General features: G+C 30.0%; 2 protein-coding genes across 2 annotated transcripts in view; both read left to right on the forward strand.

The window, feature by feature from the left end:
• Positions 1–1,357, forward strand: part of LOC108765922 (nardilysin-like) — a 5,032-nt gene extending 3,675 nt beyond the window's left edge. The window contains 1 exon segment of the mRNA XM_018514820.1: positions 746–1,357. Within this exon segment, the coding sequence (XP_018370322.1) occupies positions 746–1,357 (612 nt within the window).
• Positions 1,358–4,673: 3,316 nt separating this feature from the next.
• On the forward strand, positions 4,674–17,614 carry LOC108765871 (nardilysin-like). The gene is given in 17 exon segments (XM_018514740.1): positions 4,674–4,771; positions 4,981–5,062; positions 5,390–5,503; positions 5,587–5,788; positions 5,855–6,054; positions 6,162–6,335; positions 6,433–6,803; positions 6,905–7,088; positions 7,134–7,477; positions 7,628–7,777; positions 8,215–8,527; positions 9,181–9,752; positions 15,280–15,294; positions 15,459–15,609; positions 15,684–15,820; positions 15,983–16,361; positions 17,009–17,614. Coding segments are annotated over 17 exon segments (4,092 nt in total).
• Positions 17,615–19,259: the final 1,645 nt, after the last annotated feature.

Raw genomic sequence — 19,259 nt, forward strand, 5'->3', positions numbered from 1 at the left:
CTCTGTGTGCGTACTATAATTTAAGTAATAATACTTTTGCAATCCGTACATCCAATACGGAGAAATCCCACCGAATAGGAATGTGGTAAAACAGGGGGGTTTTAGCATCGCCTTAAGGGGATCCTAAAGTGAGGCTCTTACTCTGAGCATGATCGCAATTTATGGAAAAATGTGACACATCGACACATCTCTATGTACTACTGCACCAATATTTCACGCACACATAAATAAATTTTCGTAGAATTATAACATTTTTGACTTCTAAATCAAATTCCAAGAATTCCGCGTCGTTTGTTTATATAAACTACTAGTCTGTAGACGACAATTTCGTAAGTACCGATTGCAAGCAAATGTTGTTTCAATATTTATAACGTCATATTACAATAAGAAATAATAAAGAAGATCTCAATTTAAAACATTTTTTTCGTTCTCGGCATAAATTTTATCACAAAGCCGCGTACATATTAGTGCGTACACTTTAATACTTTTTTTTATCCTTGAAAAAGATTTTTTAATCTGTAAAAGAGGAAAAAAGTAATTATTATACAAAAATTATTGTGTTTTATCGGTGATATAGACAACTTAAGGATCCCCTTAAATAATATATATTATTTTGTATATTTTGAATGCATGAAATCTTTAATGTATATTCATGTATTTTTTAAGTTAATGAAATACGAACAAGATTTTTGATTATTACGATTAATTTTACCTGCACATCTCATTCACTTGCACTTGTTTTCAGTATATAATGGCCGACAAGTTACATGAGGGTCTACCCGTAAATAAATTTACTCATGCCACAGTCAACGTTAAAGCCTATAACGGAATTGTAGGACTTCTCATTACTGTTAGCACTCAAGCACATAAATACACAACCGAGTACGTTGATAAGAAGATCGACGAATTTTTGAGATGGTTTAAAAACGATTTGGAAAAGCTCACAGAAGAGGAATTGGATGGTTACAAAGAAATGTTCCTAAAATCCAAATTGCATGACGATGCCAATCTTAAAGATGAAGTTGAAAGAAATTGGAAGGAGATCGTGAATAGTACTTACATATTTGATTTACACGAACAGGAAATACTTGCTTTAAAGAAAATAAATGTTAATAAGTTGACGGAATGGCTTGCAGATCACACATCGAAGGGAAGTAATTTTAGAAAATTGAGTTTACAAGTTGTAGGAGCTATTCCCAAAACAGCGAAATACGTTGGTTTGGAATACGTAAACGACGATCATCAGCAGCGTAAGCCAAGTAAATATCATTATATTACTAAAGTAGAAGATTATAAGAAAAAGCTCTTCATGTTTCCAACTAAGCGTTCCAACAAATCTACTCAGGGCACAGAATAAATGACACATTAACGATTTTATATTATAATCATAATGAAATTATAACTTGTATTGTCTTATGATAATGAAGTTTTTTTTAATAGTTGAATGATTAAATTTAAACTTTTTATCTTCTCATAGCAACTACGCAATAAATCAATGCGAAGATCTTTTGCAATTACGTTTATTGTACTTCTATATTCTTTCTGATGAGCTGTTATAATTAATAGCTATTATTATAATAGTTATTATTACAACAGCTATAGAATTTTGCATTTTGCTTCAAAACTAGAATATTCGAAGTTAATAGAATGAAATTTTTTCACATTTAAATTAAAATTGTGTTAATTTTATACGTTAACGATACTTTTCTTTAAAATCTATATATAAACAATTATATAATGAAAACATATTATAAGTAACTGTAGTAATTAGACAAAAACATATATTGCGATAAATAGGGATGCACCGGATCGTAAAATTACCGAATACCGGATACCGGATATCCGGGCAAAATGTAATATCCGATCGGATACTGGATATTCGAGAAGGCAATTTCATCTAGTCGGATCTCCGACATTTTTCGGATATCCGACCGGAGATTCCGAGAAAATGTCTTCTAAAAAAAGAGCCTATAGGAAAAAAGATTGTAATTTTGCAACAATATATAAGATATTATTGCATCATGAATATGCATACGTATTTCTAGAAAATTTGTATAACAAAAAATTAACAATTTAATGATATCAAATTTCAAGCAAATATCTCTAATAGTAATATCCGGTTATTCAATCGGATAGTAAAAAAGTGCCGGATAACGGATACTTTCTGGATGTCTGATGCATCATTAGTGATAATAAAGGAGAATGCTATTTAGGAAATAAAGTACATGCTCAAGATGTAATTTTTCCTTTTTTTATTTGTATTTTAAACACGACAAAATATTTTCAATAAAATATGTTTCACACTCTCTCTCTCTCTCTCTCTCCTATCTTGACTCATCACAAATTTTCATACTTAACTTAATTGCTTTAAAATTTATATTCTTTTACAAAGGCCGCACAGTTGAGCAAGATTTTTCTATAAACTAAACGGCTGATTCGATAAATACTTTTATATATTCATACGTATTGTGTGAATTGCATTTTAACTAAATTGATGAAATACTATATATATTATACTTTCTACAAAAGGAGGAAGTTTTTTTTAATTTATCTGATTTTTAAGTCAACTGCTCAGCTTCCTATTATTTCGGAAAAAAAATTTTGCGACTCCGCCACAACTGGCGAGCATAAAAAAACAGGCAGAGCACTTGCTTCTTAAAATCAGATTTAATGACTATTAATAAGTAATATAAAATATAAATATTTTAAATTAATGCAACATTCATTAAGTGTGAGTTTCGAGTTTCATTCTTTAAATAAATATATCCTTTTTCATATTCTCTATTTCCAATGATATTATATAGATTTGTAACTCTTATACATTTTCAAACATTTACTATTATTCATTATTACAATATGAATTTAAAAAAAATTGATATTTTCAAATTATCTCTGGTATCTTCCAGAATCTTTCGATAATTGTAAAAATTTCTTTAAAGTTGACAACCTCTAATAGTTAATCTATTTTTTTCAATTAAACGCCATGCATTTTGTTCATCTATTTCTTTTTAAGAATAGAAGGAAAAATTAACGATATAAGAAGTTCAACTAAACTTACCGATGATTCTCATTCAATATAGCATTATAGTTCTAAAAAAAAAGAAATCAAACGTGACTCTTTAAAAGTTTGTCCTTAAGGGGGCATGTACACCTAGAGGTGGTGATAAAACCGTTTTTTTTTTCTAATGTTTAAGGTATAATGTCTTAAAAACATCTTTGTAGATTTATCCGGTAAAAAATAAAGGAGTTACACGAAATTATTGACGAAATTATAGGTTCAAGCGCATTGAAGACGACAGGTATATAGGCGCGCTTGCGACAAGACAGTTCAAGTTCGCGCTGGTGGAAAAAGGGTCTTCCCCTATTTATTATATTTTTCAATAACATTTCTCATCATTTAAAGGTACGAGCTGTTGGATGGGTATAAGATAACAGTCTTTTCTGGAAGAGTAATTGAAAAGGTTAAAACGTTAGCATATTAGCAACAAAAACTATAAACCGAATGTAAAACTTTTAACGTGTTTTTTTCAAAACGTACTATTTTCAAAAACGCGTGACTACTGTATCTTGAAGACGAATTGACCGATCGATTTGCAATATTACACACTTTTTCTATAAACTGAAAACTAGTTCTTGACGTAGAATTTTTTTTCTTACGATTCTTAGTTTCTTATCGTAGCTTAAAAACGAACAGAATTTTAATTGTAATATTTTGTATTAATCGTTAACTTTGACCAGCTGACATTTTATTCAAACGCAATATTTAAAAAAATGGCTATGGCAAGCATAAGATCTATGTTTGAATTTCACAAAACTTGTGCCATTTTGCTTTCAGACGAGTCTTGTGCGAGCAGCAATATTCACCCATTTTATAAAATATGAGGTATGACATTTAAATAGCGACTCCACTTTATAATATTTTCAAATGAAATTGTAATGATAAATAGAGAAAACTATTATGTTTACAATGTAACAAATCACCTTTGTCTTTATCTCTTTTTCCACAAAAAAGTCACTAAATTAGGCCTCGTTTTGGTCAGAGTAGTTGTATATTACCCTTAAACTTCAGTATATTAAACAAAGTATGCTCTCTGCTTCGTTCAAGTGACTATTATCAGATGTATGTGGCTAGATTTCAGGTAGCTTTAAGCTGGAGTATGCTTTTTTACATCGTCGTGTAGCTCGGTCAAGTTACGTTCAAATTTCAAGTGTTTATCGCAAATGTGGGATCTCTTTCAAACGTGTTTCTAGCAACAATAAAATAGTTATTTAAACAATCAATAGGCAGGCAATTATAGTTGGATCTTATTTAAAGTTATTCGTTTTAAATAATACGTTAATAAGGCTAAGTGAATGGTCTACAATATTCTAAGATAGTATTTAAACGATATTAAGTATAAGAACAGACCGTACATAACATATTAACTGGCTTGCTGGACCATTGGCTCTCAGATTAGTGCGAAATACAGTAGTATTTCTAAGTTAGTAAACATCTACGACCTTTGCTTAAAATGTACACAAGTACGCTTAGTCGTACGTAGACTTCTGTTCGAAGACAAGTGACATAACAGAAGAAAAAGCCGTATCGATTAGAGTTCTGACTAAAATCGTCTACCAGAAACGACTTAATATTGGGAATTCCTTCATCGGATCGTATTATATTTACCGAAATAATGCAAGAAATAGAGCAAGCAACTGGAGACAATAAGAGTCGTCAAATTGAATATCTGGAAACACCCGTCAAATCGGAGAATGACAAGAAGGAATACAAGTGAGACGAAAGAAAATACCGATCAGCAATAGGCACGATTGAAATATGCGTGAGAAATACAGTAACGATAATTTAAAAAAAAAACATTATACGTTACTTTTTATTAATAAATGCAAAAATTAAATTTTTTTAAATAAAAAAAATAGGTACAAAATTCTCATTGACGTCTCATTTTATTAATATTTAGTTTGTTTGTCTTATAAATTTAGAGCCATTAGATTACCAAATGGTTTAGAAGCTTTGCTAATATCCGATAAAGATTCAAAGACACACTCTTCTCAAGATAAAAAGGTATAAAAGACAATATAATTTGCATTCGAGGAATGACTAATTTTTTTAGTTAACTTGTTAACCAAAATTTATATTTAAAATTAATATTAACAATAAACTTTAAAACCAAAAGATATACCTATTTTCATAAAATTTAAGTAGTATACTATTAGAAGATTGATTTGAAAAATTTGATCTCCAGTAATGCAGCAAAGTTTCCATAAATTGATTTTAAAATGTGTGATAGAATTTCAAATTGTTTAGTTATGCTGTGGATTGTATTCAATTCTCTATTTAACACTGCGTGTAATGCGCTTGATGTGTATACTTTTAAATTTTTTTAAACAGGCAGTGTGTAGCTTATACGTGGACGTAGGATATTTCAGCGATGCGCCAGAATTTCCGGGCACATCATTTACTTTAGGGCATATGCTTTTTCAAGAACCCGAGGAATTTTCGGAGGTGCTAAAACATGATGCATAAATTTACCGTAAAATTTATATTTATTCGTATATTTAAATATTTAAGTATCGCCTTATTTGCAGCAATTAGATACTACTTTGGAAGATTTTATTATTAACTGCAATGGCAATATTAATATCGAAGGGGGCTACGAATATACACTACTTTCCTTTGATATTGAACAAGAAAACTTTTTTGAAGCTCTCTACAATTTTAGCCGCTTTTTTGTTAATCATATAATGTCGAAACATGTATTTATAGAGAAACAAGATTTCATAAAAAACGGTATAAAAAGCGTAATCTTAACATTGTTGTCGCAACTTGCAGTCTTAACATGCTATGCTTATATAGAGTTTCAGGTATTATTTGGCAAATCAAAATACGACCAACTATTTTCCTCCTTCGCTCGAACTGGTCATCCAATCAACAAGTTTTCTGAGGATCACTTAATAGAATTACGTAATAATATAGATTATGACAAATTGTACGATGTGCTGATCAAATTTAAAGAGCGCCACTATAGCTCTCACAGAATGAAGCTAGCAATACGGGTAACTTCGTTAAAATTGCGACGCGAGAATTACTTATAACTGATAGACTTATGGTTCTTTTGTTTATAAAATAAAGTTAAATCATAACATAATACATATACTTATAGTCGGGATTTCGGTTGGACAGAATGGAAAAAATGGTCAAGGCGTGCTTCGATGGTATACCAAATAACAGAATGCCTCCAGATAATTTTTCCCAATTTAAAAACGATCTTCCTTTTGATACTTCCGCTTTCCGAAAAATGTATGTGATTAATGATGATACGGAACATTTTGCACGAGTATGTGAATATAATTTGAGTAGATATAAAAGAATCTAGGATTATAAAACATAAAAATTCAAATAAAAATATACAAAATAATCTTTCTCTTTTACAGCTAGTAATAACGTGGGCCTTGCCTTCGTTCTCCGATTTTTATACATGTAATTCATATCAATATATCCCGTGGATTATTGGATATAAAGGAAAAGGTTCCTTAATTAGTTATCTACGACAAAAAATGTGGAGTCCCACACCAGACGATAATGTAATCAAACTATTTGAAAATAATAATATGTTTTATTGTGAGAGTCAACAAAACTCTTTGTACAGCTTAATAAAGCTCAGCATATCGCTCACTTCTGAAGGACAAAAACATTTGAAAGATGTTCTAGATGCAATATTTTCTTTTATCAATTTACTAAAGAGAGCTGGTCCGCAGAAAAAAATGTACAATGACATTTATGAGAGTGATCGAAATATTTTTAGGTAAAGTAATCTAAAAAATAAGTATATGGATTTAAGATGATTGAAAAGAAAATCCAACAACATATTTGTGGAACGCCACTTATACTTGAAGGTCTTTTTAGATTTATTAATTACGACAAAGAACCAATCTCTTTTGTAAAACAATTGTGTAAGAATATGCATTCCTATTCGCCGAAGGCTTATTTAACAGGAAACAAACTAAATTCAAATTATAATGCAGAAGTTATACAAAAATGTTTGAATTATTTGGCGCCTGAGAAGCCGAAGCTAAATTCAAATTATAATGCAGAAGTTATACAAAAATGTTTGAATTATTTGGCGACTGAGAAGCCGAATATTATGATTTTCTCGAGTTCGAATGATTTCAAATTAAAGAAAGTTGAACCGTGGTGGCAAATGGCATATACGGATATTGAGTTACAGAAAGATTGGATCGAAAGTTGGGAAGTCATTGAGCCATTACCAGAATTTTATTTACCGTTATCGAATATATTCCTTACCAACAACCTTGATCTAATAAAGACACCGAAAGAACAACCTGAGAAACATCATATAAAATTATATTGTAATTCTGTTTCGGAGATTTGGTATCGCCACGATCCTAAGTTTTGTTTGCCGGAATGTTGTATACATTTCTATTTTATTTCCCATCTAAAACTTCAGTCGTTGAAGAAGTAAGTAGCATAGAATATGTAACAATATAACTGTACTTGACATTATATGTGTATACCAATTTTTAACTTATATTTACTAATATTATATTGTTTATATAATTATTTACATCTATCTTCTTGAAAAAAACGTGAACATTAATGACATTTCAGTGGAGTTCTCATGCGCATGTACTGCAGACTATTGAAACAGCTATTAACCGAAGAATTATATCCGGCTTTACTGGCTGGATTTAAATATAATATCAGAGTCCTTTTGAATGGTTTTACAGTAAAAATGAGCGGTCCTAGTGCAACTCTGCCAGTAAGTATACGTTCAAAGTGTACTTTGGAGTTATAAATACAATTTCAAGATATATTATTATATTTATATTGCAGCTTTTAGCGACTAGTTTTGCACAAGTCATGGAGCGATATTCAAGCGTTATTACAAAGGACATATATAACAGTATCAAAATTCAACAAATGCAGACATGGTATTACTGCGTTAGCAAACCTGAGATTTTCATCGGGTACTGATTGTTTATTATGTCAAGAATCATTATAACAATCTCAAAATTCGTATATAATTAAAATAAATGATTAACATATTAATTATAATAATTGATATTATAAAATAAATTATATCATGTTACATTTCTGCTAATCAATGATATCTTTACTCTTGCTTGCAGCGACATGACATTATCGATACTGAAACTCGTCCATCATTCACACATTGATATGCATACTACTATACGGGATATCACTTTAAAAGACTTTCAAGACTTTGTGAAATCCTTTACCGAATCTCTATACATTAAATGTCTCGTGCAAGGAAATATGACGCCGCGTGTTGCAATCGAGACCGTACAACAATTTACTAAAACAATTAATTGTAGCCCTTTAGATCCAAATACAATACGACAGCTTAGAGGCACTCAGATACCTTTGGGCATAAGCTATTACAAGATTAAAAATATCAACAAATTAGATACAACTTCTATTATAAGAAATTATTATCAAGCCGGCGTCATCACGATTGAATTATCGACATTAATCAGTCTGATAGGCGTAAGTATCAAGGGGATCCTAAATTGAAGCGCTAACTCCGTGTAGATCGCTATTTACGGAAAAATGTGACACATCGACACATCTTTGTGTACTACTGTACCAATATTTTACGCACACATGTACATAAATTTTCGTAGAATAATAACTTTTTAATTAGACTCTTGAATCAAATTCTAAAAATTCCGCCTCGTTTGTTTATGTAAACTATTAGTCTGTAGACCACAATTTAAAAAGTATTACGGATTGCAAAGCTTTTATATCAAGCAAATGTTGTTTTGATATTGATAATGCCATATTGGAGTAAGAAATGATAAAAAAGATCTCAATTTAAATAATTTTTTTCGTTCTCGGCATAAATTCCATCACACACAGGCACGTACGTATTCAGGCGTATACTTTAATCCTAGAAAAGGATTTTTTAATCTGTAAAAGAGGAAAAAAAGTATTATTATACAAAAATTATTGCGTTTAGTCGGTGATATAGACAATTTAAGGATACCCTTAAATAATATATACTGTTTTGTACATTTTGAAGACATGGAATCTTTAATGTATATTCATTTATTTGTTAAAGTTAATGAAATATGAACAAGATGTTTTATTATCACGATTAATTTTACCTGCACATCACATTCACTTGCACTTGTTTTCAGATTATAATGGACCACAAGTTACATGAGGGTCTACCCGTAAATAAATTTACTAATGCCACAGTCAACGTTGGAGCCTATAACGGAATTGTAGGATTTTCCATTACTGTTTGCACTCAAGCACATAAATACACAACCGAGTACGTTGATAAGAAAATCGATGAATTTTTGAGAAAGTTTAAAGACGATTTGGAAAAGCTCACAGAAGAGGAACTGGATGTTTATAAAGAAATGTTCCTAAAATCTAGATCATATGACGATGCCAATATTGAAGACGAAAGAAACTGGAATGACATCCTGAACGATACTTACATATTTAATTTATATGAACAGGAAATACTTATTCTAAAGGAAATAAATGTTAAAAAGCTGTGGGAATGGATTGCAGACCACACATCGAACGGAACTAATTTTAGAAAATTAAGTTTACATGTTGTGGGAACTATTCCCAAAAGAGCGAAATATGTTGGTTTGGAATACATATACGACTATCATCAGCAGTACGAGCCAAACAAAAATCATTATATTACTAAAGTAAAAGATTATAAAAAAAAACTCTCCATGTTTCCAACTAAACGTTCCAAAAAATTCGCTCAGAACACAGAATAAGTAACACATTAACGACTTAATGTTATAATAAAATTGAAATTAATACTATAAACTGTATTTCCTTATAATCAAGTTTTTTTTAATGGTTGAATGATTAAATTAAAGCTTTTTATCCTCTCGGGTAGCAAGCACACAATAAACCAATGCGAGCACTTTTTGTAATTACACTTATTATACTTCAATATTCTTTCTGATGAGGCGTTACGAATAATATCTGTTATTATAGTAGCTATTGTTGTAACAAGTATAGAATTTTGCATTTTGCTACTGAACTAGAATATTCGAAGTTAATAAAACAAAATTTTCTTGCATTAAAATTAAAATTGTTAGTTTTATGTATTAACTATAATTTTTTTTAATTATGAAAATATAAACAGATATATAATGGAAACATATTAAAAGTAACTGACAAAATGTTTTCAATAAAATATATCTTTCACTATCTTTTTCTCTTTCTTTTTCTCTTTCTGCTCCTCACTCGTAACAAAAATTTTCATACTTAACTTAATTAATTTAAAATTCGTATTCTTTTACAAAGGTCGCCCACCAGTTGAGCAAGTCTTTTCTATGAACTGCCTGGCTGATCGTACAAATATTTTACTTTTGTGTATGCATACGTATTACGTAGGAATCGCATTTTAAATAAATTGATGAAATACTATATATTATACGTTCTACAAAAGGAGGAAATTTTTTAATTTATCTGTTTTTTATAAGTCAACTGCTCAGCTTCCTATTGTTTTGGAAAAAAAAATTTGCGATTCGGCGATAACTGGCGAGCATAAAAAAACAGGCAGAGCACATGCTTCTTAAAATCAGATTTAATGACTATTAATAAGTAATATAAAATATAAATATTTTAAATTAATGCATTAATTCATTAAGGGTGGGTTTCGAGTTTTATGCTTTAAATAACTATCACATATATCCTTTTTCATATTCTCTCTTTCCAATAATATTATATAGATTCGAAACTCTTATACATTTTCAAACATTTATTATTCTTTATTACGATATGAATTTAAAAAAAAATTGATATTTTTAAATTATCTCTGGTTTCTTCCAGGATCTTTCTATAATTGTAAAAATTTCTTTAAAGTTGACAACCTCTAATAGTTTGTCTATTTTTTTCAATTAAACGCCATACATTTTGTTCATCTATTATTTTTAAGAATAGAAGGAAAAATTAACGATATAAGAAGTTCAACTAAACTTACCGATGATTCTCATTTAATATAGTATTATAGTTATAAAAAAAAGAAATCAAACGTGATTCTTTAAAAGTTTGTCCTTAAGGGGGCATGTACACCTAGAGATGGTGATAAAATCGTTTTTTTTTTCTAATATTTAAAGTATAATGTCTTAAAAACATCATGGTAGATTTATCCGGTAAAAAATAAAAAAGTTACACGAAATTATTGACGAAATTATAGGTTCAAGCGCATTGAAGACGACAGGTATACAGGCGCGTCTGCGACAGGACGGTTCAAGTCTCCCCTATTTATTGTACGTTTCAATAATATTTCTCATTATTTAAAGGTACGAGCGGTTGATTGGGTATAAGATAATAGTCTTGTATGGAAGAGCAATTGAAAAGATTAAAACGTTAGCATATTAGCAACAAAAACTATAAACCGATGATAAAACTTTTAACGTTTTTTTTCAAAATGTACTATTTTCAAAAACGTGTGACCACAATATCTTGAAGACGGCTTGATCGATCGATTTGCAATATTACACACTTTTTCTACAAATCGAAAACTAGTTCTTGACGTAGAAATTTTTTTCCTACGATTCTTAGTTTCTCATCGTAGCTTAAAAACGAACAGAATTTTTTGTTTTAATCGTAATATTTTGTATTAATCGTTAACTTTGACCAGCTGACATTTTATTCAAACGCAATATTTAAAAAAACGGCTATGTCAAGCACAAGATCTATGTTTGAATTTCACAAAACTTGTGCCATTTTGCTTTCAGACGTATCTAATGCGAGCAGCAATGTTCACCCATTTTATAAAATATGACGTACGAAAACTTGAATAGCGACTTCATTTTTTATTATTTTTAAATAAAATTGTAATGGTAAAAAGAGAAAAGTATCATCTTTACAATGGAACAAATCCGACTTCTTTGTGTTTATCCGTTTTTCCACAAAAAATTCGCAAAGTTAGGCCTCGTTTTGATCAGTCTAGATGTATATGCCCCTTTCCTTTCCTTATACTTAAACGTAGTATGCTCTCTGTTTCTTTCAACTGATCATTATCAGACGCGAGTACGGTTAGATTAAAAGTAGCTTTAAATCGAAGTATGTTTTTTTATCTCGATGAGTAGTTCGGTCAAATTAGGTTCAAATTTCAAACGCTTGTCGCACATGTGGGTCCTCTTTCAGGTGTGTGCCTAGCAACAATGGAATAATAATTAATTAAACAATCAGTTAGGTACGCATTTATAGTTGGCTCTTATTTAAAATAAACCGTTTTAAGTAAGACGTTAATAAGGCCTACTGATTGGTTTAAGATATTTTATAAGGTTGTATTTAAACGATATTTAAATATAAGAACACACATACATTAACTAGCTCGCTGGACGTTTGGCTCTCAGTGGAAATAATACAAATTAGTAAACATCTACAACCTTTACTTACCATGTACACAAGTTAGTCGTATATTGACTTCTGTTCGAAGACGAGTGGCATAACGGAAGAAGAAGCTGTAGTCGGTTAGAGTGCTGATTAAAATCGTCTACCAAAAACGACTTAATATTGGGAATTCCTTCATCGGATCGTATTATATTTACCGATATAATGCAAGAAACAGAGCAAGCGACTGGAGACAATATGAGTTGTGAAATTGATCTGGAAACACCCGTCAAATCGGAGAAAGACGGGAAGAAATACAAGTGAGACGAAAGAAAATACCGATCAGCAATATGCATGATTTCGATTGAAATATGCGTGAGAAATACTGTAACGATAATTTTTTAGAAAAAACTTTATACTTTATTTTTTATTGATAAATGCCGAAATTAAATTTTTTTAAATAATAAAAAAAATATGTACAAAATTCTAATTGATGTCTCATTTTATTAATATTTGATTTGTTTGTCTTTTAAATTTAGAGCCTTCAGATTACTAAATGGTCTAGAAGCTTTGATAATATCCGATATATATTCAGAGCCACATTCTTCTCAAGATAAAAAGGTATAAAAGACTAATTTTTGTAGTTAACTCGTTAATCAAAATTTATATTTAAAATTAATATTAACATTAAACTTTAAAATCAAGAGATATATCTGTTTTCATAAAATTTAAGTAGTATATTATCAGAAGTTTGATTTGAAAAATTTAATCTCCTGTAATGCAGAAAAGTTTCTATAAATTGATTTCGAAATGTGTGGTACAATTTCAAACTATTTAGTTATTCTGTCGATTATATTCAATTCTCTATTTAACACTGCGTGTAATGCACGTGATGTGTATACTTTTAAATTTTTTTAAACAGGCAGCGTGTAGTTTATACGTGGACGTAGGATATTTCAGCGATACGCCAGAATTTCCAGGCACGTCATTTACCTTAGGGCATATGCTTTTTCAAAAACCCGTGGAATTTTCACAGGTGCTAAAAAATGATGCACAAATTTACCGTAAAATTTATATTTATTCGTATATTTAAGTATTTAAGTATTTTCTTATTTGCAGCAAGTAGATACTACATTGGAAGATTATATTATTGACCATAATGGCAATATTAATATCGAAGGAGGATACGAATATACACAACTTTCCTTTGATATCGAACAAGACTACTTTTTTGAAGCTCTCTACATTTTTAGCCGTTTATTCGTTGATGATATAATGTCGAAAGATGTATTTAAACAGAAGCAAGATGTCATAAAAAACAGTATAAAAATCGTAATCTTAACATTGTTGTCGCAACTTGCAGTCTTAACATGCTATGCTTATATAGAGTTTCAGGTATTATTTGGCAAGTCGAAATACGACCAACTACTTTCCTCCTTCGCTCGAACTGGTCATCCAACCAACAAGTTTTCTGAGGATCGTTTAAAAGAATTACGTAATAATATAGATTATGACAGATTGTACGATGTGTTGACCAAATTTAAAGAGCGCCACTACAGCGCTCACAGAATGAAGCTAGTAATACGGGTAACTTCGTTAAAATTGCGACGCGAGAATTATTTATTACTTATAAAATTATGGTTCTTTTGTTTATAAAATAAAATTAAATCATAACGTAATACATATTCTTATAGTCGGGATTTCGGATGAAGAGAATGGTAAACAAGATCAAGGCGTGCTTCGATGGTATACCAAATAACAGAATGCCTCCAGATGATTTTTCCCAATTTGAAAACGATCTCCCTTTTGATACTCCCGCTTTTCAAAATATGTATACGATTAGAGACGATACGGAACAATTGGCACGAGTATGTGACTATAATTTGAGTAGATATAAAGGAATCTACGATTATAAAACATAAAAATTCAATTAAATATACAAAATAATCTTTCTCTTTTACAGCTAGTAGTAACGTGGGCCTTGCCTTCGTTCTCCGATTTTTATACATGTAATTCATATCTATATATCCCGTGGATTATTGGATATAAAGGAAAAGGTTCCTTAATTAGTTATCTACGACAAAAAATGTGGAGTCCCACACCATACGATAATATAATCAAACTATTTGACAATAATGATATGTATTATTGTGAGGTTCAACAAAACTCTTTGTACAGCTTAATACGGATCAGCATAGCACTCACTTCTGAAGGACGAAATCATGTGAAATATATTGTAGACACAATATTTTCTTTTATCAATTTACTAAAGAGAGTGTGTCCGCACGAAGCTATTTACAATGACATTTATGGGAGTGATCGAAATATTTTTAGGTAAAGTAATTTAAAAAATAAGTATATGGATTTAAGATGATTGAAAAGAAAATCCAACAACATATTTGTGGAACGCCACTTATACTTGAAGGTCTTTTTAGATTTAGTAATTACGATAAAGAACCAATCTCTTTTGTAAAACAATTGTGTAAGAATATGCATTTCTATCCGCCGGAGGCTTACTTAACAGGAGACAAGCTTAATTCAAATTATAATGCAGAAGTTATACAAAAATGTTTGAATTATTTGGCGCCTGAGAAGCCGAATATTATGATTTTTGCGAAGGATTTTAATGGTTGCAAATTGAACAAAGTTGAACCATGGTGGCAAATGGCATATACGGATATTCAGATAAAGAAACGGTGGATCGAAATTTGGAAAGTCATTGAGCCATTACCAGAATTTGTTTTACCGTTACCGAATACATACCTTACCAACGATTTTAATTTAATAAAGACACCAAAAGAACAAACTGAGAAATATCCTATAAAATTATATTTCAATACTGTGTCGGAAATTTGGTATCGCCACGATTCTAAGTTTCGTTTGCCGGAATGTTGTATGCATTTCTATTTTATTTCCCCTCTAAAACTTCAGTCGTTGAACAAGTAAGTAGCATAGAATATGTAACAATATAACTGTACTTGACATTATATGTGCACATCAATTTTTAATTTATATTTACTAATATTATATATTTTATATAATTATTTACATCTCTCTTCTCTTGAAAAAGACGTGAACGTTAATGACATTTCAGTGGAGTTCTCATGCGCTTGTACTGCAGTCTATTGAAACAGCTATTAACCGAAGAATTATATCCAGCTCTACTGGCTGGATTTAAATATAATATCAGAGTCCTTTTGAATGGTTTTACAGTAAAAATGAGCGGTCCTAGTGCAACTCTGCCAGTAAGTATACGTTCAAAGTGTACTTTGGAGTTATAAATATAATTTCAAGATATATTATTATATTTATATTGCAGCTTTTAGCGATTAGTTTTGCACAAGTCATGGAGCGATATTCAAGCTATGTTATTACAAAGGACATATATGAAAGTCTCAAAATTCAACAAATGCAGACATGGTACCACAGCGTTAGCAAACCTGAGATTTCCATCGGGTACTGATTGTTTATTATGTCAAAAATTATTTTAACAATCTCAAAATACGTATATAATTAAAATAAATGATTAACATATTAATTATAACAATTGATATTATAAAATAAATTATATCATGTTACATTTCTGCTAATCAATGATATCTTTACTCTTGCTTGCAGCGACATGACGTTATCGAAACTGAAACTCGTCCATCATTCACACATTGATATGCATACTACTGTACAGGGTATCACTTTAAAAGACTTTCAAGACTTTGTGAAATCCTTTACCGAATCTCTATACATTAAATGTTTCGTGCAAGGAAATATGACGCCGCGTGATGCGATCGAGACCGTCCAAAAATTTACTAAAGCAATTAATTGTAACCCTTTAACGCCAAATACAATACGACAGCTTAGAGGTACTCAGATACCTTTGGGCATAAGCTGTTATAAGATTAAAAATATCAACAAATTAGATACAACTTCCGTAATAAGAAATTATTATCAAGCTGGCGTCATCACGATTGAATTATCGACATTAATCAGTCTGATAGGCGTAAGTATCAAAAGGATCTTAAATTGAAGCGCTAAGTCCGTGTAGATCGCTATTTACGGAAAAATGTGACACATCGACACATCTTTGTGTACTACTGCACCAATATTTTACGCACACATGTACATAAATTTTCGTAGAATAATAACTTTTTAATTAGACTCTTGAATCAAATTCTAAAAATTCCGCCTCGTTTGTTTATGTAAACTATTAGTCTGTATACCACAATTTCGTAAGTATTAAGGATTGCAAAGCTTTTATATCAAGCAAATATTGTTTTGTTATTGATAATGTCATATTGGACTAAGAAATGATAAAAAAGATCTCAATTTAAATCATTTTTTTTGGCATAAACTCCATCACACACAGTCACGTACGTATTCATGCGTATACTTTAATCCTAGAAAAGGATTTTTTAATCTGTAAAAGAAGAAAAAAAGTATTATTATACAAAAATTATTGCGTTTAATCGGTGATATAGACAATTTAAGGATACCTTTAAATAATAAATACTCTTTTGTATAGTTTGAAGGCATGGAATCTTTAATGTATATTCATTTATTTGTTAAAGTTAATGAAATATGAACAAGATTTTTTATTATCACGATTAATTTTACCTGCACATCACATTCACTTGCACTTGTTTTCAGATTATAATGGACCACAATTTATATGAGGGTCTACCCGTAAATAAATTTACTAATGCCACAGTCGATGTTGGAGCCTATGACGGAATGGTAGGATTTTCCATTACTGTTTGCACTCAAGCACATAAATACACACCCGAGTACGTTGATAAGAAGATCGATGAATTTTTGAGAAAGTTTAAAGACGATTTGGAAAAGTTCACAGAAGAGGAATTGAATGTTTACAAAAATATGTTCCTGAAATCTAGATTATATGACAATGCCAATATTGAAGACGAAAGTAACTGGAATGAGATCCTGAACAATACTTACATATTTAATATATATGAACAGGAAATACGTATTCTAGAGGATATAAGTGTTAAAAAGCTGTGGGAATGGTTTGCAGACCACACATCGAACGGAACTAATTTTAGAAAATTAAGTTTACATGTTGTTGGAAATATTCCCAAAAGAGTGAAATACGCAGGTTTGGAGTACATATACGACGATCATCAGTAGAACGCGGCAAACAAAAATCATTATATTACTAAAGTAAAAGATTATTAAAAAAAATTCTTCATATTTCCAACTAAACGTTCCAAAAAATCCTCTCAGAGCACAGAATAAGAAACACATTAACGATTTAATGTTATAATAAAAATGAAATTATACTATAATCTGTATTGCCTTATAATCAAGTTTTTTTTAACCGTTGAATGATTAAATTTAAACTTTTTATCCTCGTAGCATGCACGCAATAAACCAATGCGCACTTTTTGCAATTATATTTATTACACTTCAAAATTCTTTCGGATAAGGCGTTACATATAACAGTTATTATTATAATAGCTATTATTGTAACAGCTATAGAATTTTGCATTTTGCTATGGAACAAAATATTTGAAGTTAATAAAATCAAATTTTCTCTTACATTAAAATTAAAATTTTTAGCTTTATATATTAATGATAATTTTTTTTAATTATGAAAATATAAACAGATGTATAATGGAAACATTTTATAAGTAACTATAATAACTAGACAAAACATATACTATAATAATAAAGGAGGATGCTAGTTAGGAAGTAAAGTACTTGCTCAAGATGTAATTTTTCATATTTTTTATTTGTATTCTAAACATGACGAAATGTTTTCAATAAAATATGTATTTCACTCTCTTTTTTTCTTTCTTTTTCCCTTTCCTCTCCTCACTCGTAACAAATATTTTCATACTTAACTTAATTGATTTAAAATTCGTATTCTTTTACAAATGTCGCGTACCAGTCGAGCAAAACTTTTCTATAAACTGATCAGCTGATCGTACAAATATTTTACTTTTGTGTATGCATACGTATTGCGTAGAAATTGTTTTTGAATAAATTGATGAAATACCATATATTATACTTTTCAGACAAAGAGGATTTTTGAATTTAACTGCTTTTTAAGTCAACCGCTCAGCTTCCTATTCTCTCCGAAAAGAAAATTTTGCGATTCGTCAACAATTAGTGAGTATAAAATAACAGGCAGAGCACTTGCTTCTACAAGAATCAGAGATTTATTGACTATTAATAAGTTATATACAATAGAAATATTTTAAATTAATACATCAATCATTAAGATTGGGTTTCGAGAGTTGTATACTTTAAATAAACATTGTATGTATCCTTTTTTTATCTTTCCAATAATATTATATAGATTTGTAACTCCTATATATTTTCAAACATTTATTATAATCACAATATAAATATTCAAAATATATTGATATTCGTAATTATCTTTAAGTCTTCCAGAACTCTTTGATAATTATATAAATTTATTTAAAGTTAACAACTTCTCATAAATAGTTTTTTTTTTCAGTTGAACTCTATGCATATTATTCATCTGTTTCTTTTTAAGAACAGAAGGAAAAATTAGCGATATAAGAAGTTCTCAACTAAATTTACCGATGAGTCTTATTCAATATAGCATTACAGTTCTAAAAAAAAGATATTATGCGTGATTCTTTAAAAGTTCTTAAAGAGGCATATAAATCTAGAGGTGGTGAAAAGAACCGATTATTTTAAATATTTTAAGTATAATGTCTTAAAAACGTTTTTGTAGATTTATCCGTCGAAAATAAAGGAGTTACATGAAATTATAGACGAGTAGGTTTGAGCGCATTGAAGGCGACAGATAGGCACGCCTGCGACAGGACGGTTCAAGTTCTCGCAGGTCAAAAATGTTCTTCCTGTGTTCATTGTGTTTTTCAATAGTATTCCTGAGATCTGTATTTGA

The sequence above is a fragment of the Trachymyrmex cornetzi genome, unplaced genomic scaffold (assembly GCF_001594075.2).
Source record: "Trachymyrmex cornetzi isolate Tcor2-1 unplaced genomic scaffold, Tcor1.1 scaffold56, whole genome shotgun sequence".
Classification (NCBI taxonomy): domain Eukaryota; kingdom Metazoa; phylum Arthropoda; class Insecta; order Hymenoptera; family Formicidae; genus Trachymyrmex; species Trachymyrmex cornetzi.